Here is a 21,616-nt window from a genome sequence, read left to right on the forward strand (position 1 = left end):
TAGCATCCTTATAGGGCTGGGATTTGAAATTGTACAAATGATAGGGCTGACCCCCGGGGCCTTAGACGGCAATAGATGCGAGGTCAAAAGGTCAATTAGGCTACTATTTTCATATAAATTACTTTGTCTCTGAACCTATGTATTGGATAGCATATTTGTATGGTATCAATAGCATCATTGTATGGTTGTGATTCAAAATTAAACTTTGGGAGTCAATTTGCTTATTTTTCTAATTGTCAGAGTCTTGTGATAATTACTAACAAAAAACCAGGTGAGCGATACAGGCCCTCTGGGCCTCTTGTTTAAAACTGTGATTATTTTAATAAACGGGTAATATACAACATTGACGGATATCTTACCTTAAAGAGAAATAATTTATCTTTCCATTGAGTGCTTGATGAACAAAATTGGCCAATTATTGACGAAGTTATGGCTTAATGAATCGGGAAATTTACGAAAAATATGCTAGGTAGACATTTCCCTGTCCGGTCGAAATGTCGTCTCGGCTCTAATGGGTACCTCAAAAACCAAGCCAAAATCACAAAATCTATGCTTGTGGTGGTAAACAGTACCCATAACTGTGTTCATCCACAATCTCCTTTGGAGGTGTCATGACCCGTACTTTGTAGAAACTCCATTTAAACATCGTGTAGCTCACTTACTTTAACCGTCACCGCCATGTTCTTTTTTCTCTCGGGACGCTTCTCGACTTTACATATCGTGACTACATTATGCAAATTATGTAATGTTGTGCTAATGGGTAAACTCGAGAAGCGTTCCGAAAAACAAATGAACATGGCGGTGACGGTTAAAGTAAGTGAGCCACATGATATCAATGTTTAAATGGAGTTTCTACAAAGTACGGGTCATGACACCTCCAAAGGAGATTGTGGATGAACACAGTTATGGGTACTGTTTACCACCACAAGCGTAGATTTTGTGATTTTGGCTTGGTTTTTGAGGTGCCCATTAGAGCCGAGACGACATTTAGACCGGACAGGGAAATGTCTACCTGGCATATTTTTCATAAATTTCCCGATTCATCAAGCCATAACTTCGTCAATACTTGGCCAATTTTGTTCATCAAGCACTCAATGGAAAGATAAATTATTTCTCTTTAAGGTAAGATATCAGTCAATGTTGTATATTAACCATTTATTAAAATAATCACGGTTTAAAAAAAATAGGTCCGTTTTTCTCTACTGCCGAGTTCATACCCTTGATACTATAATATATATATATGTATACTGTTAGTTTAAAAAAAATCGTGCCAGGTCCCTGTGCTCTGGGCCTCTTGTTCTGTCTTCTTATTCTCTTTCTACCAACCTCTTTCTTTCCATAAAGTCAATACATTATATTGGTAACATCAAATTTACTTAATTATAAATGCTTGCATTTGGTATTTTATTTAAATTATTTGTAATAATTGTATGTATTATAGTTTTCACACTTTGAAATCATAATAAAATACATAATCTTCAATAACTTTAAACTAATATATGCTAATATAAACTAAACGCAATATGCAACCTGTTAGGAATAAATAGTAGATATATATATATATGTGTTTATGTGTGTTAGTAATGTATTTGATTACCATGTAAAATACTTTTTGAAAGAATATAAAAAATCAATATATTTAAATATGCTCCACCGCCGACAGAGCATAAATGATATTCATCATTTGAACAATAATTGGTGTTTAATCGTGTATATATATGCCTAATTAACACAAAAACTAATATAAAATAATTTATTTCGCCTTTGATGCGTGCACAATCAGTACTTCATTCCATATAGGATATAGTGCCAAGGAATTTTTCCGGGATGCAATTAATTATTTCTTATATTTTTAACTTGAAGTAAAATCAGAAGCTCAAACTTTTCAATGGTGGTAACGGTGTAAAGTAAGTATTTTTTGTAACTGAAGAAAAATACTTAATCGTCTGCTCTTGTTTTTGATAGTGAAAAAAATACCATTTGTTGGCGATGGAGCATCTTTAAGTGGGTGCAAATGTATGAAAGATGAGTGCAAGCATTTTCATACATTGCATATTGTACAGGTATTGATGAAAAACCTGAATAAAAAGTAAATTATAAAAAAAAACCATTTTACTTTGTTATAAGGCATTGGTTTTTATTCGACTTCCTCCTTTGATTAAAAACAACGATCTATTTTGCTTCATTGGATTTTGTTTTGCAAGTCAGTCAAACAAAAAGATTTGCCGTGTGAAGTCACAACGGGCACGGAAGATGATTTTGAATTACCTTTTACAAAAAATTATTACAGATGTCATACCTTGTAAAATATATCAAAGTGCATGTGTATATAAATATAACATTACTGATTAATGTATTGTAGTGTATATTTTTGTAATCTTGAAAAGTATATAGCATGTTACCAGATATTTTCTGATTTTACCAGGTATTGGAATATATCTACGTTGACTCAATTATGCATTATTTAGGCCAGTGATATATTGAATCAGATAAACAGAAGAAATTAATATTAATACCTTAATTAAATTTAAAAAACCAATGAAACTTGATTGGTACGGGTTAGCCAATCATGGGTACGAGCTCGCCAAATATTTTGGGTACGACTTCGCCAATTTTGGGTACGGGGTGGTGGGTACGGGTTAACTATACCCCCACCTAGAGTACAATACTGTTTTATAGTTCACATTAGAAAATCCCCGCATAAATTCTGTCATAACACTACAGTGAATATTAATTTCGCTGGTCGGTCCTCTGGTGCAGTGATTATAACAACTTGTTTATATATTATGGGTATGCCAATTTGAAAAATAGTTCTTCTAGAATTTGAAATTAAAAAATTGGAGCGAGAGGGTCAAAAAATTTTCAAAAATATTTATTTCTCATTTTGGGAGCAAGCGGGTTGTAAAATGCTATATTTTAATATATGTAGGATTTAACATGTTCCCATTTATTATATTTGAGTGTCATTTGTATGGTTATAATGTTCTTGAAATGTTAATTGCTAGCTTTTAATAGCAGTTGACATGAATATTAAAGGTAGTTTAAAATCTTCTTGCAATTGTAGCTTTTGTATGTTCTTTGTCAATATTACCAGTTTTGCATCTAAATAGTATGAATTTGAAAAAAAATTAAGAATGGGGTGGTAATTTATGTTTTATTGCTAAACAACATTAAATAAATCTGAAGCAAGTCATAGGAAATTGAAGTCGTTTTAGATAGAAAAAATCGTAACAACTAATTTAGGCTACTATATATCCTAGAAGTCCATGCATGGACTCCATATGATTCTGATGGTTTCTCAAAATTGTAAGTTTCGTTTTACTGAGACAATACTACAACAATATTAAAATATTATCAAAAACACCTTTTAATAGTCTATAATTTTTATATTATATTTTAATGAAAAATGACACAAACAGAAAACACTTGAGAAAAACACACAAAAATGTCCGTTTAATGTATCCCCAGAAGACTTCGAAGGATGCAAAATTTTGTGTTTGCGTTCATCACAATATTAAATGCTGATTGTCAAGATTCTAACTTAGGCCTAAAAATGTATATATAAATGTATAGTGATCATGATCGCTTTCTCCCAATCACGTGCTGATTTCCGTATATTCAATAAATTTTATACCTAATTCACCATAATAATTTAACGTCATATGATGAGATGCTATTTCGATACAACCTTTAGTTGGTGATTTTGAAGAATGTAATGTTAATCATGTTTTCAAAATATGACCGTCAATCACTAACAACTCTTAACATCAACTTTAACGAAACATTGCAAGATCAGTCCTCATAACCTTATGTTGCCATGCAGGGGACGTCCCCTGTTCCTGATTTAACATTCACAACAGAGACTGATTTTAATCTTTCCTCTAATTGCTTTAGTTTGGCTAAAAGTTACAGTTCTAAAAAGTGGTCAACGAAAGCATATTAATTGTTTACATCCCATTTTTTACGCACCATTTTTGTTTTTCTTTCGTTTTCCGATCGACTCAAGCGTTTAATTGTGCACTGTGCACCCAAAATGCATGAAAATAATATAAAAATGGAATTCGTTCATCAAAATCCGGAATCCGAACAGGAGCGGGATTATTTTTTTTTATATATAATTTTCTGAAATTTCAATTTTAGGAGTGGGAATTCCTGAAGTACTTTTTTTCAAATTGGTATGGCCTAAGGAAAATGGCGGGAAACAATAAGACCCATATTCTGAAAATTAATATTGAATTTATATTAATTAAATTTTTCATAAAGTGATGATAAGACTTATTAAGTTAGTATTAATAAACGTAAAGCTGATAACTTTTATGAATATACAAAATTATTGATATCATTAATTGCCATTTTAAAAATTAGAAGCTGACCATTTCGGAAAGGTAGTGGTTATTAATTGTAGCCCGAGATACTCTGGCCCTGACACCAGACTTTGACATGCATTATGACAGATAAATTGGTGTCTGGTGTAGGGCCAGAGCGCAGTACTATATCCAAAGGTCCAACTCGCCGACACTGTTTATAATTGGTATCGAGTAATTAAAGTTCATCTTCGATTCAGTCTGCTTTAAAACTGTCAATTAGTCTCACCTTCTTGTGATCATAGTATCACATTTTTATGTGACGTTTGTGACATCACAATCACTGGAAGCTGTGACTCATAGACTAATGTAGTTTGGTTTTACATTGTATTTATATATATAAATATGGTTGGAGTACATCTACCTTTAATTGTAAATTAAAATTTATTGGGGGAGGGGGAGCAAACAGATAATTAGAGCCTAGATAGGTCTAGTAGGTTTATCTTGTTTAATTTCTATTGCTATATCATCATTATGATCATCACAACAAGCGATGCTCATGAATGTTATGTTTGATACAAAGCATACAAATAACATATTGTCATCATTATAATTTGACCAAAAAAAGTGTATCTGTTTAGGGTTAAATTGGCAAAAAAATTGGGTCGGTCGGGAGGATTTTTTGTTCTTTTTTTTTTTTTTAGTGTCTTTCACTCTAGATAATGTATGGCCAAAATCGGAGTCTGAGATCGAAATCCCGGCTTTCATTTTTTTTTTCATATAAAAGTGTGGAAGAAAAAAAAATGGTCGGGTAACCCTAAACAGACATTTTTTTTTTGGCCTTATCACAACAAGTGATATTCATGTTATATATATAATTAGTGTATAATTAAAAAAGCATACAAAGAGCATTGTATAATATATCAAAGATATGAAGTTGACTAAATATCTGGATTATCCAGGATAGCAAGGTGATTTTTAATTAGATATATGCGGTAATTTTACCGTACATGACATTTTGTATCTCGATTCTAAAGATAGTTGTATCATTTTTTATTCCTAATTACCTGATAATTATAAGAGAATACAATTTGCACTACCCAATTCAACAGTTATGATATGTGTTGCACATTTTTCAGGTTGAACGTGTTTTAGACAGACAAGTGAATGATTCTACATTACAATATCTAATCCGATGGAAAGGTTTCAGTGAAGATTGGGATACTTGGGAACCTTTGGATAACCTTCTGGATTGTCTTCATCTTATCAAAGACTTTGAAAAGAAAAATGGTGGCAAAGCTCACAAATCCTCCCCAACGAAACAGAGAGACGATGCTCACATTTTTGCAATGGAGCTCATCAGCAAGAGCATGCATCAAAAGAAATCAAATACATTGTTAAAAACAACACCTCCAAAACAGACTGTTAAACTGTCTCCAAAATCAACGTCATCTCCGAAGTCTCCAGAAAAAAGCAAAAATGTTTGTGTTTCAAAAGACAAAAAGTCAAATCAGTCTCCCAATAAAAAAACTGTTGATAAAGTTTCACTGAAGCGGAAAGCTGATGATTTAGATTCAAGCCCCCAACAACCTACTGCTAAAAAAAAGAAACTTTCCAAAGAAGGTAAAGCTTCATTTTCAGAATCTACAAAGAAGGTTAGCAGCAACAATGGGAAAACAACATCTTCAGAAGGAGGAAAGAAAAAACAGAAGAAAGAGAAAACAAATTCAACCGAGTTGCCAAAGAAAAAAGTTCTAAAGAAGACAAAGCAACCCTCTTTAAAATCAGAAAACAGTGGGAAAAAAACTTCAAATGCAGCTAAAAAAGTGCTAAATAAAAGCAAGAAAATTGCTCAGGACAAAGTGAAGAATAAAAATGCTGCCAAAAAACAAAATACAAAAGGATCTCCAAAATCTCAAAGTGAGCAAAAAAAAGACACAAAATCTATTGGCAAACAAGAATCTCAAGGTATAAAAAAGTCAACAAAGCCAATCAAGTCTAAAGGGTCTGAATCTAAACAGTCTAATTCAAATAAAAAATTCTCAATGAAAATCAAATTAAAAGGATCAAAGTTGAGTCCAGACGGGAAATCTCAGAAAAAGAAAGAAGTGAGGAAGTCCAGTGATAAAAGCACAGGCACAGCAGAATTAGAGGCAAAACTTAGCAAAATCAGAGCAATGAAAAAATACCAAAAAAACATGAAAGGTAATATGAACCATGTTGAAGTAGTAGATATAGTTTCAGATGAAGAGTCAGATTCTTCTGGACATGAATGTTGCTTGTCTCATAAAAAATTGCATCCCAAAGTCACAGAAAATTCTTGTAAAGTTTCCCCTAACAATAACATCAGTGTGAAGGCTATTGCAGGAAATTCAAAGATGCAGTATTCTACTCCGACAACACCTACTGGTCAGCGCACACTTCAAGTGAAGATCAGCCCAATAAGAGCCAATCAAGAAACCCAAAGAAAAAAGATTCATTTGATAGACAGTATCAAGTCCAAGAAAGTGATGTTGCCATGTAAGTAAATTAAAAGTCAAATAAAATAATGCATTGTGTGTATACATATACAGGATAGTTCTTGGCTTCCTTTTGTATAATATTGACTTTTGTTCACAGTTTATCATCATGAATCAACAAGTTGGCCGATTAATGCATTTATTAAATTAGATCCATCCATAATTTAAAAATTTATATCACATTGATTTCCATATATAATACATTTCATGTATAGTTTCATTTTATATTTATTGTTTGCAAATGGACTTTTTTTGTAGTGTTTGCCATTCCTATAATCTTTATGAAAGTATATTAAGTCCACCAACCTAATGGCCTGTCGCCTTTCTATGTCTGTATACAAGTATACATTCATTTCCTTTAAGTTTTATTCTGCTTCTTATGACAAAGTTATGTGTACGCTTTTTCTTGTATCAAACACATCAATTTTGTACATGATTATCATTACCTCAATTCAGGGTTTTGAGATCCAAAAATGACATGGGTAAAGTACTATATTTATCTTAGCATTAATTACTAAATTAGTCCCACTTTCCTTTTATGATGTCAAATATTTTTAGGTCACCTGATCATGATCGAGATGAAGTCTCAAGTGACCTAAATCGCCTTTTGTCCGTCATGCGTCATATGTCCGTAAACAATTTACATTTTTTACTTCTCCAAAATTGCTGAGGCAATTTCAATGAAATTTTGCATAGTACATCTTCTAAAGCATAATATAAGGCCAATCATTATCAAAATTGTAAGGTACGTAGTACTACTGAGAGGGGTCAAAGGGCAAACATTGACTAAAATTTCAAAAATCTTCTACTCACAGAGATGGAAGAATCAAATACCATACCAGTATCATTAAAAGGTGTTAAATAAAAGAAAATGTGAATTATATGACCCTGAGGTCTCATGTTTCCCCATGAGGAGGGGGTCAAAGTTACTTTAGTTATTTTGGAAAAACACATTTATGAATATTATTTGCTCAATTTTCATAGGAAATGAGTCAAACTTGATTAGAATTATTAGCCTGAGATATAGCATTTTAGCATTTATATCAGTCCTCGGTGACCCCCTGGGCTTTCAGAAAATCTTCTTCTGAGTTCACAGGTTTGCTGGAAGCAAATATATACTCTTCATAGATTAAAAAAGTTAAATTTATAAAATGACTGACCAACTTCAAGGGCCAGTATGTACATAGTGTTTATGTCTTCATTCTATATCCGAACTCAGGTGACCGTTAAGGCTCATGGACCTCTTGTTAAATGATAAGTGTGATGTCACAATTACTGGCCATGGAAAGTGGAACTAATCAAAGATAAATAGTACTTTACTAACGTCATTTTACGATCTCAATAGCCCTGTGTTGATCTCATGATGGCCTTATATTTGGTATATTTTTGGTATATGTATTTTCAATCATCCTCAGTAGCGAGGCCTGTGTCACCCACTCCTCTGTTCACTACAGTCAAACCTATGAGCAAAGCAAGTGTAATAAAGATGCCGTCTACAGCCACCACTTCCTCGGTCTCTATGGAGTCCCTATGCGGAGATGTACCAGCTTACCAGTACTTCCCTGCTGTCATCCCAGTTAGTCCATCGTCAATGTCGTACCGAATGTTTCTCGACAACCTTCCACAACAGCTAAAACAAAAGGGAGGTAAGCGTGTTGAGAACGGCGACTCTCCCCCAGAGGAAATGGAAAGAAGGATCAGCGTGAGACAAAGTGAATGTGCATTTCGCTACAAGGACATTGTAGTTAAGAAATGTTCTAAATACACACAGATCTGGATGAACACACATACCAAGATGAAAAATGCTCTTAATCCACAGGTATAGTTTGTAAATTAATATCAGTTGGTTTGATTTAGATATACTTTAAACTAACTTTCTTTTACAGCTACAAAATGTCAGGATTTCCAATTCAAAACAAGTTTGCAAAGATTAACAATCAAGGATTGTAAAACCGAATGGAAACTCTTTTCAATAAGGTGTAGATATTAATTCACACTAGGAGTGTCACGGTTAACCGAAAAATTCAACCGTACGGTTCGGTTCGGTACGATAATTCTTAGTTTCGGTTCGGTTCATTAAAAAAAATAACTGTCCTATAATACCTGTAATTTACGTGTATAAACTGTATTGCAGATTATTTCATTGAAAATACGGCGAAGTTGTTTGTCAGAATCCCGAGAAATACACCTGTTGACCGACATATATGTGTAACACGTGTGCAAGTTCAGTCATTCAGAAGATCGTTTTTTGCTGTCTGCGGACATTTTTTTGCACATACATAATATCTAAATGATATATTTCACTTATTGTTTGATATTTTATAATTGATGATTTTTTTATTATATTTTCTTCGATAACAATCCTGCAGAATATCGGCAGCTAAATCAAGCCGCCATTGTGTTGCCGATTGTAAACAATGCCGTTTCCGTCGGCCAATATTCCGTGAATTAAACCATTTTATGATTGAACATGCACCTGGTACGTAATAATGTTTATCTCTATTATAATTCCAATGCATAATACTTTTTAAAAACTTTTTCTGAGATAATAACAATGTATTGATTTGCGGTAAAACTTACGATTTTCACATGTCAATTATCACATAATAATGCGTCATGAAGGATACGAGAAAAGTTTTAGTGACGAAATAATGTATCATAAAGGATACGAGGACATATATCTCTCTGTGACTGATTAAAGGTGATAAAAACAGAAGGGACATGGAAAATGAGATAATACGCTAGAAACATTTGTATGCCCTATCTAAACAATTACCAGTTTGATATTTGCTTATATTTTGTCTCTAAATAGTAAAATTAATGAAAGCAATCTTCACATCTTTTCGACGACAGATTTTTTTCTATGACTTACCTCCCTTGAGTTCCGATGAGTTGTGACGTCATCTGAGACAATCAACTACCGGAAGCCGGTGTGCCGATCGCGGAACTGTCAACATGCATGTGTATTTTAGCCACATGTCTTAGTACTTACGGAAATACACACGGAGAAAAATATGTTATATTTCGACTTATTGGGTAGCGTGATTTATCCCCTACATAATGACACATTATTGACGTCATAACCTATGAAATGACGTCACTACATGTAAATAATGATGTCATTAATGTCGCGGGTACATATGTCATGTGGCTTATGGTGTGCCAGGGGTTAAACCACGAATGAATAAGTAGTTCTTTCCTATTCAGTCCACCCTGGAGTAATACGACTGTGCATGTATGTAATTTATAGTTTACACATAAAATTAACCGAGGAGTTTTGATATACATAGAATCTACTGGTAATTTTATGTGCGAAATAAGATCGTAGCGAAAATGGACAATTATTGGGGCCCACCTCTTTAGACCTACGTTTTAATAGAAAAATCATCTGTTACAAACATACGGAGACATGAAAAATACATGCAGATTAAAAGAAAAAAATCAATAATTTATAAGTTGTGTCTTTTTGCCCCCCATTTTCGTCGACTGAAATGTTCTCAAAATGCGCATTAAAAATAAAAGAGGTCTTTCTGCACATTTTTCATACTTCATTTTAGGGATTTTCATATTTATTTTAAGTTACACAACAATGTGCCGGTGGTGTGAAACCGGTATGTTCAGATCTAGTCCGCTAAACCTGCTCATATTATTAGGCTTTTTTAATTTTTTTTTTTTTTTTTTTGCCTAATATATAGGGGGGGAAAAAAGCCTCATAATATAGGCAGGTTTAGCGGACTAGTTCAGATCGAGCAGGGTTGCATAATGATATGACGACATTCACAGTTATCAATATTTAATTGCAGGAATTTAAATTCGAAAAATTACCATGTTAAGAACGCTCTAAAGTCATCAAAATACATCGTAAAACTCATCTCAGCAATCGTAAATACATTTAGTAGTATTTTTCCTTCTCAGGGTAGACCTTAGGACCCCCAAAAAACAAAATCTCTCGCCTTAAGCCCTCGCAAAATCGTCAAAATACATCGTGAAACTCATATCTCAGTCATTCTAAATTGTAATATCTTTATCAGGGTCTCCCCCGAACCCCCAAAACACCACAATGCTCGCAAATTTGGCCAATTTTAGTACTCATTAATTTCCTGTTATATTCTACATAGTACACTTGCGTATATATATGAAGAATGCGAATTTTACCGATTTTTTTTTTATTTAGACCCCTAGATCGTCTCATAATGGTCAATAGGCTATCTAGTGTGCTGTGGTCTGTGCGTATACTTTTAAAATTTACTAAGGTCAACAGGTTTCTTATTTCCAAAACTCCGCACGGTTAGAATATATGTTGTTTCATGGTCCTGTGTTAGTTGAACTATTACATGTGTATCTTGTCCACGAGTACATGTCATCCATATTAGGTCATTGTATCTAGTTTCTGTGTTTTGTGTCCCGTCTTTTTTATTGGCCGTGCGTGTATTGTTACTACTGTACATAGAACTTTAAGAAAATAAATAAGTCTAGCCCTTTCTGTGCAGTGTTCTGAAGGATTAAGCTTCAAATAGGAAATATAGAGGTGTGCAGTACGTACATAAGGCGGGATAGGGGGCACGTTTATCGCGGTATGATAGGGTTTTGGATAGGGTATGAAGGATGGCGGGTTTTTTTTTTTTTATAAATATGCATTATATGTACATGTATGTGCATGTAGCATGTAGTCTCATTGTAATTTGGGTCCATTTTCTTGTAAAGTTATATTTCTTCTTGTTGGTTAAACTTTAAAGTCTATGTTTTGAGTTTTAAGTTACAGACAAAAGTCAAGCGCAACCCCCTTGAACCTGAGTCAGTGGCACACACGTACACGGTGTCAAATGGCTTTTAAAGATGCTCCACCGCCGACAGAGCATAAATGATATTCACCATTTGAACAATAATTGGTGTTTAATCGTGTATATATATGTCTAATTAACACAAACAATAATATAGAATAATTTATTTCGCCTTTGGTGCATGCGCAATCAGTACTTCATTCCATATAGGATATAATAACACGGATTTTTTTCGGGATGCAATTAATTATATTTCATGTTTTTAACTTGAAGTAAAATTAGAAGCTCACAAACTGTTCAATGGTGGTAATGGTGTAAAGTAAGTAACTTTTGTAACTGAAGAAAAATACTAAATCGTCTGCTCCTGTTTTTGATAGTTAAAATTTACCATTTGTCAGCGGCGGACCATCTTTACCATACTGAACATAACAATTTTATAGCCCAGAATATGACGATAAGAATGAGTAAGCTATCGTTTTTATTATATCATTGTATGTTATAGATTATATATTATATACGGATTCATTTCCACTATTCAATATAGCAACTACACGTAGCGCGACTGTTTTAAATATCTATAATCGCCAATACCGCAACACTGCCCCATTGAGTTTCCCGGCTCTTGTCACAGCTGTTAGTCTCAGATGACGTCACGAATCTACGGCCACCTGGTGATATCAGGGGCGATAAGCGATGCGATCGTTCTAGACAAGGGTCGTTGTGGACTTCGTTTCAAGCACATTTTATGGCAATTACGTCAAATACAACCTGTATTTTTTGTTGGAAATCGTAAAGTGCACCACAATAAACAAATATCAACACAAAAATAACATATTTAAAATCTGTTTTTATCACCTTTAATGTGTCAATAGTACTGAAAGATTTAAAAAGATAAGAAAATGTTCAATTATGTTCTTTAAAGATGTTCCACTGCTGACAGATCATAAATGATACTCATTACTCAATATTTGAACAAAAATTGGTATTTAATCGTGTTATATGTCTAATTAAGACACAAAATGATATAAAATAATTAATGAATTTCCTTGCTGCATGCACTTTTAGAACTTCAATCTATATCGGATATAGTGCTATGGATTATTTTTCAGGACGCAATTAATTATATGTTTTTAATTAGAAGTAAAATATTGATAAAGAAAAAAACCATTTGTTGAAGTGATATACCATCTTTAAATCTAAAGCAAAACTTGTTTTTGATAGAAAAAAGACAAGTGTTCAATGAAGATTTGTCTGAACCGAACCGAAAAAACCGAAAACCGATCAAAAAAAGTTGAAACCGAACCGAGCTGAAAAATCATGAACCGCGACATCCCTAATTCACACAAAAAAACTTTCCAAATTTACTCTGATCGCGTAATTTGCGAAAGTAAATAGCACACAAAAGAAAGTTGTTTACAATAATTATAGATAATCCATGAATTATAGGTACTTAAATATACATTTACCTGCATGGACTCTTAATTTAAAAAATAAGCTGCTGATATATCTTCTACTATATTTGTTAGTGAGATATATGTAATAGTAAAACAACATGAAAGGGTGTGATAGGGAAAAGCGAAATTCTTTCGAATAGGTTCACAATGTTGTTCATTGATTTGTTAAGGTATTCACACAACAAGGTTTAATTAAATGTATCACATATATGAGTGTCACTATGACTACCAAAATTTGTTAACAGTTACAAGTCTGTTGAATAATAGCTAACTGATTTTCTCCCAACAGGTTATACAGGAGATATGCTCAGCGCTCAACTCAGCCAAGTATGATGACAGTAACTTAGTCATGTTTAGTGGGCTCGGCAATGTTTTCTGCCAGGGTCTTGACCTTCACTATCTTGTCAGGGGAGATAAGCGTGTTGCTGCACGTCAGATGGTTGATGCTCTTAGGTAAGCTCCATACATGTACATATATTCCTGTGGTATTGAGTGTTAACAGCTTTTGATATATCTAGAAGGCATAGATTAAAGGCTTGATCATACATTTGGGAAAAGCAAATGCATAATATTGTAGATATAAAATAATGTAAATTTGTTTCAATGAACTGGCTATGCTTTAAATCATATTGGGACATATTCATTTGAAAAGGCTTGTTGGCTATACATGCATAAACATATTGATTTCATTTGTTCAGAATAAAAAAAATGGATCGACACATATGAATTATTCATCATTTTATCTGATTTCTTTTACAATTTATAGAGATTTTACCAAATCCTTGATCACATTTCCGAAGCCAATTGTTGCTGTGGTAACAGGACCAGCAGTTGGTCTGGGTATGACTATGTTGCCACTCTGTGATGTGGTGTATGCCAGTGATAAGGCCACATTCCATCTGCCATATGCTCATCTGGCACAGACACCTGAAGGTGGAGCCACCTACTCGCTTCCGACAGCTGTTGGCATGGCAATGGTTTGTTTACTACTGATTATACCTCCCACAACAAAGTAAAGAGGGGAAGGGGGAGGGTATTAGTTGTCCACTCTAGCAACATTTCTAGTTTTCTTCATACAGACAATATATAACAGGGGCTTAGACGACAGTTGGATCAATTTTGATGAAGATCAGCAGAATGTCTTCTAACAATTTGACTACTATCGATATGATATATGGCAAAAGTCTTTGAATAATGTACATTTACATTAGAATGTATCACTAATTTTAATGCAATAACACATGTTTCAGGCAAATGAGTTGCTGATCGCAGGACGTAAAATCACAGCCATTGAGGCTTGCCAGCTTGGTTTGGTTTCCCAGGTATTTTGGCCAACAACTATCATGCAGGAGGTCATTCCACGGATACAGAACATGTCAAGCATGTCGGGAAAGGTACTATTATAATACAAATACTGAGCATACATATACATCACTCTTACACACAAATGTCACTAAAGGTTAAACATGTCTATAAAGATGAAGACCACCCAAGAAACTAAGAAAGAATTCAATTTGGTCTTAATAGAAAACACATTTGGCTTTAAGACACTCCCCCCTCTCCCCCCAACAAAAAATAAATAAAAAATAAATGGTCTTTTTAAGCAGAAAGGTGGTTACACAAATGGTATTTTACTCAATTAAAAACATGAGCAGACGAATTAGTATTTTTCTTCGTTTACAAAAGTTACTCTCTTTACACCTAGACCACTACCACATTTGAAAAGTTTGATCTTTTAATTTTACTTGAAGATAAAAATATCAAAAAATAATTAATTGTGTCTAGAAAAAATTCCATGACACTATGTCCTATATTGAATGAAGTTCTGATTGTGCATGCACCAAAAACAAAATAAATGATTTGGTATTAATTTTTTAGGTCATCTGACCCGAAGGGTCAGGATGACCTATAGTCGTCATGTTTCGTCCGTCGTCGTCCGCCGTCCGCCGTGCGCCGTGCGCCGTCCGCCGTGCGCCGTGCGTTAACTTTTCACATTTTGAACTTCTTCTCAAGTTCTACCAGTGCGATTTGGCTGAAACTTGCATGAAATGATCCTGACATGGTCCCGACAAAGTGTTGTTATTTTTCGGGTCGATCCGAAATCCAAGATGGCTGCCAAAGCCGCCATCTTGAAAACACATTTTGAACTTCTTCTCAAGTTCTACCGGTGCGATAAGGCTGAAACTGGCATGAAATGATCTTGACATGGTCCCGACAAAGTGTTGTTATTTTTCGAGTCGATCCGAAATCCAAGATGGCCGCCACAGCCGCCATCTTGAAAATACATTTTGAACTTCTTCTCAAGTTCTACAGGTGCAATTAGGCTGAAACTGGCATGAAATGATCCTGACATGGTCCAGACAAAGTGTTGTTACTTTTCGGGTCGATCCGAAATCCAAGATGGCCGCCACAGCCGCCATCTTGAAAACACATTTTGAACTTCTTCTCAAGTTCTACAAGTGCGATTTGGCTGAAACTTGCATGAAATGATCCTGACATGGTCCCGACAAAGTGTTGTTATTTTTCGGGTCAATCCGAAATCCAAGATGGCCGCCAAAGCTGCCATCTTGAAAACACATTTTGAACTTCTTCTCAAGTTCTACCAGTGCGATTAGGCTGAAACTTGCATGAAATGATCCTGACATGGTCCCGACAAAGTGTTGTTATTTTTCGGGTCGATCCGAAATCCAAGATGGCCGCCACAGCCGCCATCTTGAAAATACATTTTGAACTTCTTCTCAAGTTCTACAAGTGCGATTTGGCTGAAACTTGCATGAAATGATCCTGACATGGTCCCGACAAAGTGTTGTTATTTTTCGGGTCGATCCGAAATCCAAGATGGCCGCCAAAGCCGCCATCTTGAAAACACATTTTGAACTTCTTCTCAATTTCTACCAGTGCGATTAGGCTGAAACTTGCATGAAATGATCCTGACATGGTCCCGACAAAGTGTTGTTATTTTTCGGGTCGATCCGAAATCCAAGATGGCCGCCACAGCCGCCATCTTGAAAATACATTTTGAACTTCTTCTCAAGTTCTACAGGTGCAATAAGGCTGAAACTGGCATGAAATGATCCTGACATGGTCCCGACAAAGTGTTGTTACTTTTCGGGTCGATCCGAAATCCAAGATGGCCGCCACAGCCGCCATCTTGAAAACACATTTTGAACTTCTTCTCAAGTTCTACCGGTGCGATTTGGCTGAAACTTGCATGAAATGATCCTGACATGGTCCCGACAAAGTGTTGTTATTTTTCGGGTCGATCCGAAATCCAAGATGGCCGCCACAGCCGCCATCTTGAAAACACATTTTGAACTTCTTCTCAAGTTCTACCAGTGTGATTTGGCTGAAACTTGCATGAAATGATCCTGACATGGTCCCGACAAAGTGTTGTTATTTTTTGGGTCGATCCGAAATCCAGGATGGCCGCCACAGCCGCCATCTTGAAAACACATTTTGAACTTCTTCTCAAGTTCTACCAGTGCGATTTGGCTGAAACTTGCATGAAATGATCCTGACATGGTCCTGACAAAGTGTTGTTATTTTTCGGGTCGATCCGAAATCCAAGATGGCCGCCACAGCCGCCATCTTGAAAACACATTTTGAACTTTTTCTCAAGTTCTACCAGTGCGATTTGGCTGAAACTTGCATGAAATGATCCTGACATGGTCCCGACAAAGTGTTGTTATTTTTCAGGTCGATTCGAAATCCAAGATGGCCGCCACAGCCGCCATCTTGAAAACACATTTTGAACTTCTTCTCAAGTTCTACCAGTGCGATTTGGCTGAAACTTGCATGAAATGATCCTGACATGGTCTCGACAAAGTGTTGTTATTTTTCGGGTCGATTCGAAATCCAAGATGGCCGCCACAGCCGCCATCTTGAAAACACATTTTGAACTTCTTCTCAAGTTCTACCAGTGCGATTTGGCTGAAACTTGCATGAAATGATCCTGACATGGTCCCGACAAAGTGTTGCTATTTTTTGGGTCGATCCGAAATCCAAGATGGCTGCCACAGCCGCCATCTTGAAAACACATTTTGAACTTCTTCTCAAGTTCTACCGGTGCGATTTGGCTGAAACTTGCATGAAATGATCCTGACATGGTCCCGACAAAGTGTTGTTATTTTTCGGGTCGATCCGAAATCCAAGATGGCCGCCACAGCCGCTATCTTGAAAACACATTTTGAACTTCTTCTCAAGTTCTACCGGTGCGATTTGGCTGAAACTTGCATGAAATAATCCTGACATGGTCCCGACAAAGTGTTATTTTTTAGGTCGATCCGAAATCCAAGATGGCCGCTGCAGCCGCCATCTTGAAAACACATTTTGAACTTCTCAAGTTCTACTGATGCGATTTGGCTGAAACTTGCATGAAATGATCCCGACATGTTCGCGACAAAGTGTTGTTATTTTTTGGGTCAATCCAAAATCGAAGATGGCTACAATGACACTATATCTAATTAATTTCCTATATGTTAAGGCCCTTGGGCCTCTTGTTTGAAATAAAATTTGTTGAAAGAAATTGAAAATGATCCTGACATGGTCCTGACAAAGTGACACCATATATAATTAATTTAACTATTGCCAAGGTAGTCAGATGACCGTTAAGGCCCTTTGGGCCTCTTGTTTATTTTCTCGTCAGCATTTTCAAACACTTATTTTATGTAATACATGTACATTTTTTTTTCTTTTTAGCCCACCATCATCAGATGGTGGGCTATTCAAATCGCCTTTCGTCCGTGGTCCGTCGTCCGTCCGTCCTTCCGTCCGTCCATCCGTCCGTTAACAATTCTTGTTACCGCTATTTCTCAGAAAGTACAGAAGGGATCTTTCTCAAATTTCACATGTAGGTTCCCCTAGGGCCCTAGTTGTGCATATTGCATTTTGGGACCGATCGGTCAACAAGATGGCCGACTGGCGGCCATCTTGGATTTTGATAGTTAAAGTTTGTTACCGCTATTTCTCAGAAAGTGCAGAAGGGATCTTTCTCAAATTTCACATGTAGGTTCTCCTAGGGCCGTAGTTGTGCATATTGCATTTTGGGACAAATCGGTCAACAAGATGGCCGACTGGCGGCCATCTTGGATTTTGATAGTTAAAGTTTGTTACAGCTATTTCTCAGAAAGTACTTAAGGGATCTTTCTCAAATTTCACATGTAGGTTCCCCTAGGGCCCTAGTTGTGCATATTGCATTTTGGGACCAATCGGTCAACAAGATGGCCGACTGGCGGCCATCTTGGATTTTGATAGTTAAAGTTTGTTACCGCTATTTCTCAGAAAGTTTTGAAGGGATCTTTCTCAAATTTCATATGTTGGTTCTACTAGGGCCCTAGTTGTGCATATTGCATTTTGGGACCAATCGGGCAACAAGATGGCCGACTGGCGGCCATCTTGGATTTTGATAGTTAAAGTTTGTTACCGCTATTTCTCAGAAAGTACTGAAGGGATCTTTCTCAAATTTCATATGTAGGTTTCCCTAGGGCCCTAGTTGTGCATATTGCATTTTGGGACCAATCGGTCAACAATGATGGCCGACCGGCGGCCATCTTGGATTTTGATAGTTAAAGTTTGTTACCGCTATTTCCCAGAAAGTACTGAAGGGATCTTTCTCAAATTTCATATATAGGTTCTCCTAGGGCCCTAGTTGTGCATATTGCATTTTGGGACCAATCAGTCAGCAAGATGGCCGACCGACTGACGGCCATCTTGGATTTTGATAGTTAAAGTTTGTTACCACTATTTCTCAGAAAGTACTGAAGGGATCTCTCTCAAATTTCATATGCATGTTCCCCTTGAACCCTAGTTGTGCATATTGCATTTTGGGAGTGATCGGTCAACAAGATAGCCGACTGGCGGCCATCTTAGATTTTGATAGTTAAAGTTTGTTAACACTATTTCCCAGAAAGTACTGAAGGAATCTTTCTCAAATTTCATATGTAGGTTCCCCTACGACCCTAGTTGTGCATATTGCATTTTGGGACAGATCGGTCAGCAAGATGATCGACAGGTAGCCATCTTGAATTTTGATAATTGAAGTTTGTTACTGCTACATATCTCAGAAAGTACTGAAAGGATCTTTCTCAAGGTTCATATATAGTATGTAGTAAAAGTTTGAAAAGCAGGGAAAAGATCCCTCTTTCTGTTGTCAGACATAGATCATTCTTTGGTGGGCGCCAAGATCCCTCTGGGATCTCTTGTTCAAATTGATATTGCTATCAAAATACTCTTCCACACTTAAAATGCCATTGTTTGTCATAGTTTGAGACTGGTCATTTCAACTGTCTGCGATCGATTGAGACCAACCTTGGATGAGTCAAAAACCGGGTATTCCTCTAAATATTGATCTGGTCCCCTGCTGTTCATGTTATAGGGGTGTTACTGAATATACACACCATTAAACACCAATTATTGTTCAAATGATAAGTATAGTTTAGGCTCTGTCCGCGGTGGAGCATCTTTAAGGTATAAAAATAAATATATTTGAGAGTTATTTCCCCTTTCACAAAACTGAGAGATTTTGATTAAGGATTGTTTTTCTGTCTCTCCATCTGTCGATTGCGATGAGATAAGATAAATGCTAACAGATTTCCTAAATTTTAGTAATACATGGCATTACCAAGTTTGATCATCATGTCCAGTTAATGTTAAATGGATTGGTAACCATTGAGCTCTCACCACTTGCTTCAAAACAATAAGATTTTAAAATATTGTCTTATTGATCTAATTTGAACAATGGTTGCCTATATAGTGTTTCTCTGTGGAACAGTTGAATAAGGGGAAATATACTCCATGAACTAGCTGTTTATAATCATACAACACATTGTATATATCTTTGCATATATTGTCATGAAGTACCAATTCCCAAATTATGGAAACAAAGAAAGAAATTAAAATACATAAGCTAGCATTTGAAGAAATCATCTGTAAATAATATTTTTAAAATGAATATTTTTCCGGATATCAAATTATCATTAAATATTTGCATTTATGTACTGGTGATGATTTTTTACAGGCCCTTGAAACGACCAAGCTTTTGATACGCAGCCATCAGAGAACTAAATTGGAACTCACAAATGAGTCTGAGAGTAACCTCCTCTTGGAGAGATGGCCATCGTTTGAAACACAGAAGGCCATTGAGGTTTACCTCAGCAACGAGAAGAATTTCATCAGTACATGATGACAATATAGGTCATAGATTGTAAATTCTTTGACTTTTATTTTGTCCAGATACTCAATTAAATTATTTTCTTGATTTTAATGTAAATGTCTAGAGAATGACTACTGTAGATCTGTGAATGCTAAATTATCTAGCTAAAACACATCACTTATTTAAATGAACAAGTTTTTCCTTATTGACCAAACAATTGATATATAGAGGATCTTACACTCGTGGCTATGTAATATGATATTTATCAAACAAGTTCAATAATTTGATATGCCACAAGCCTTATATTTAGGCGAGTGGCATATCAAATTTTTTAACGAGTTTGATGAATTTCATATTACATAGTCACGCCTGTAAGATTCTATTTATCACATAACTTTTATTAATAGAAATATAAGTGAATTTTTTAAAATATTGTCTCTACATAAAACAGTAGAAATCCGGCTCGGATGTGACATTTCCGTCTACTGAGACAATCATGCGACGTCATACAGTATAACTTGTCTAAACCGGATGTGAACGGGACTAGTCTATTTGTTTGGTTTATACAGGTGTCCGGTTTATAGAAGATAGAACCTTATCACAATATGTTCACATGGAAATCACCAGAAGATTTTTTAAATATAGCACAAACATTTATTCCCACATATGTACAAGGTAGAACACAGAATCCCATCCTACGTTTTCTTGGTTTCTGAGGTGTACATGTACGATCCAATTCTCTCGGTGTGCTACATTCAAATGAACTCTCAGAAGTTATGTGTATGTTTTATTGTTAGAATTGACCGTGAAAAGTATTCACAAATACAATGTACATGTAACAAAACCGTCGAATGAAAAGTGAAAAGTTGTCACTATCTAGCCCTTAGTATACCGGTACAGGTAAATCCCCTTAGGCGTCTCATGATCAGTCCCATGTTGTGAAAACATTGCTGCCGGTTTCCCCAAGTTAATTTTACAAAGAAAGGTTAAACAGATTTCCTAAATTTTAGTAATACATGGCATTACCAAGTTTGATCATCATGTCCAGTTAATGTTAAATGGATTGGTAACCATTGAGCTCTCACCACTTGCTTCAAAACAATAAGATTTTAAAATATTGTCTTATTGATCTAATTTGAACAATGGTTGCCTATATAGTGTTTCTCTGTGGAACAGTTGAATAAGGGGAAATATACTCCATGAACTAGCTGTTTATAATCATACAACACATTGTATATATCTTTGCATATATTGTCATGAAGTACCAATTCCCAAATTAATGGAAACAAAGAAAGAAATTAAAATACATAAGCTAGCATTTGAAGAAATCATCTGTAAATAATATTTTTAAAATGAATATTTTTCCGGATATCAAATTATCATTAAATATTTGCATTTATGTACTGGT

The 21,616-nt window shown here is 35.4% G+C and overlaps 1 protein-coding gene across 2 annotated transcripts in view; it reads left to right on the forward strand.

Annotated features, from left to right (window-relative positions):
- LOC138315240 (testis-specific chromodomain protein Y 1-like) overlaps positions 1 to 21,188 on the forward strand; it is a 27,417-nt gene extending 6,229 nt beyond the window's left edge. The window contains exons 2-7 of one of the 2 annotated variants that reach the window (XM_069256103.1): positions 5,444 to 6,824; positions 8,239 to 8,642; positions 13,348 to 13,511; positions 13,825 to 14,035; positions 14,309 to 14,452; positions 20,074 to 21,188. In XM_069256103.1, the coding sequence (XP_069112204.1) occupies positions 5,444 to 6,824; positions 8,239 to 8,642; positions 13,348 to 13,511; positions 13,825 to 14,035; positions 14,309 to 14,452; positions 20,074 to 20,238 (2,469 nt within the window). In that variant the 3' untranslated portion in view covers positions 20,239 to 21,188. The remainder of the gene's footprint in view (positions 1 to 5,443; positions 6,825 to 8,238; positions 8,643 to 13,347; positions 13,512 to 13,824; positions 14,036 to 14,308; positions 14,453 to 20,073) is intronic. The other variant, XM_069256105.1, reaches the window with a different exon arrangement.
- Positions 21,189 to 21,616: the final 428 nt, after the last annotated feature.

Source organism: Argopecten irradians, chromosome 2 (genome assembly GCF_041381155.1).
Source record: "Argopecten irradians isolate NY chromosome 2, Ai_NY, whole genome shotgun sequence".
Taxonomy (NCBI): Eukaryota; Metazoa; Mollusca; class Bivalvia; order Pectinida; family Pectinidae; genus Argopecten; species Argopecten irradians.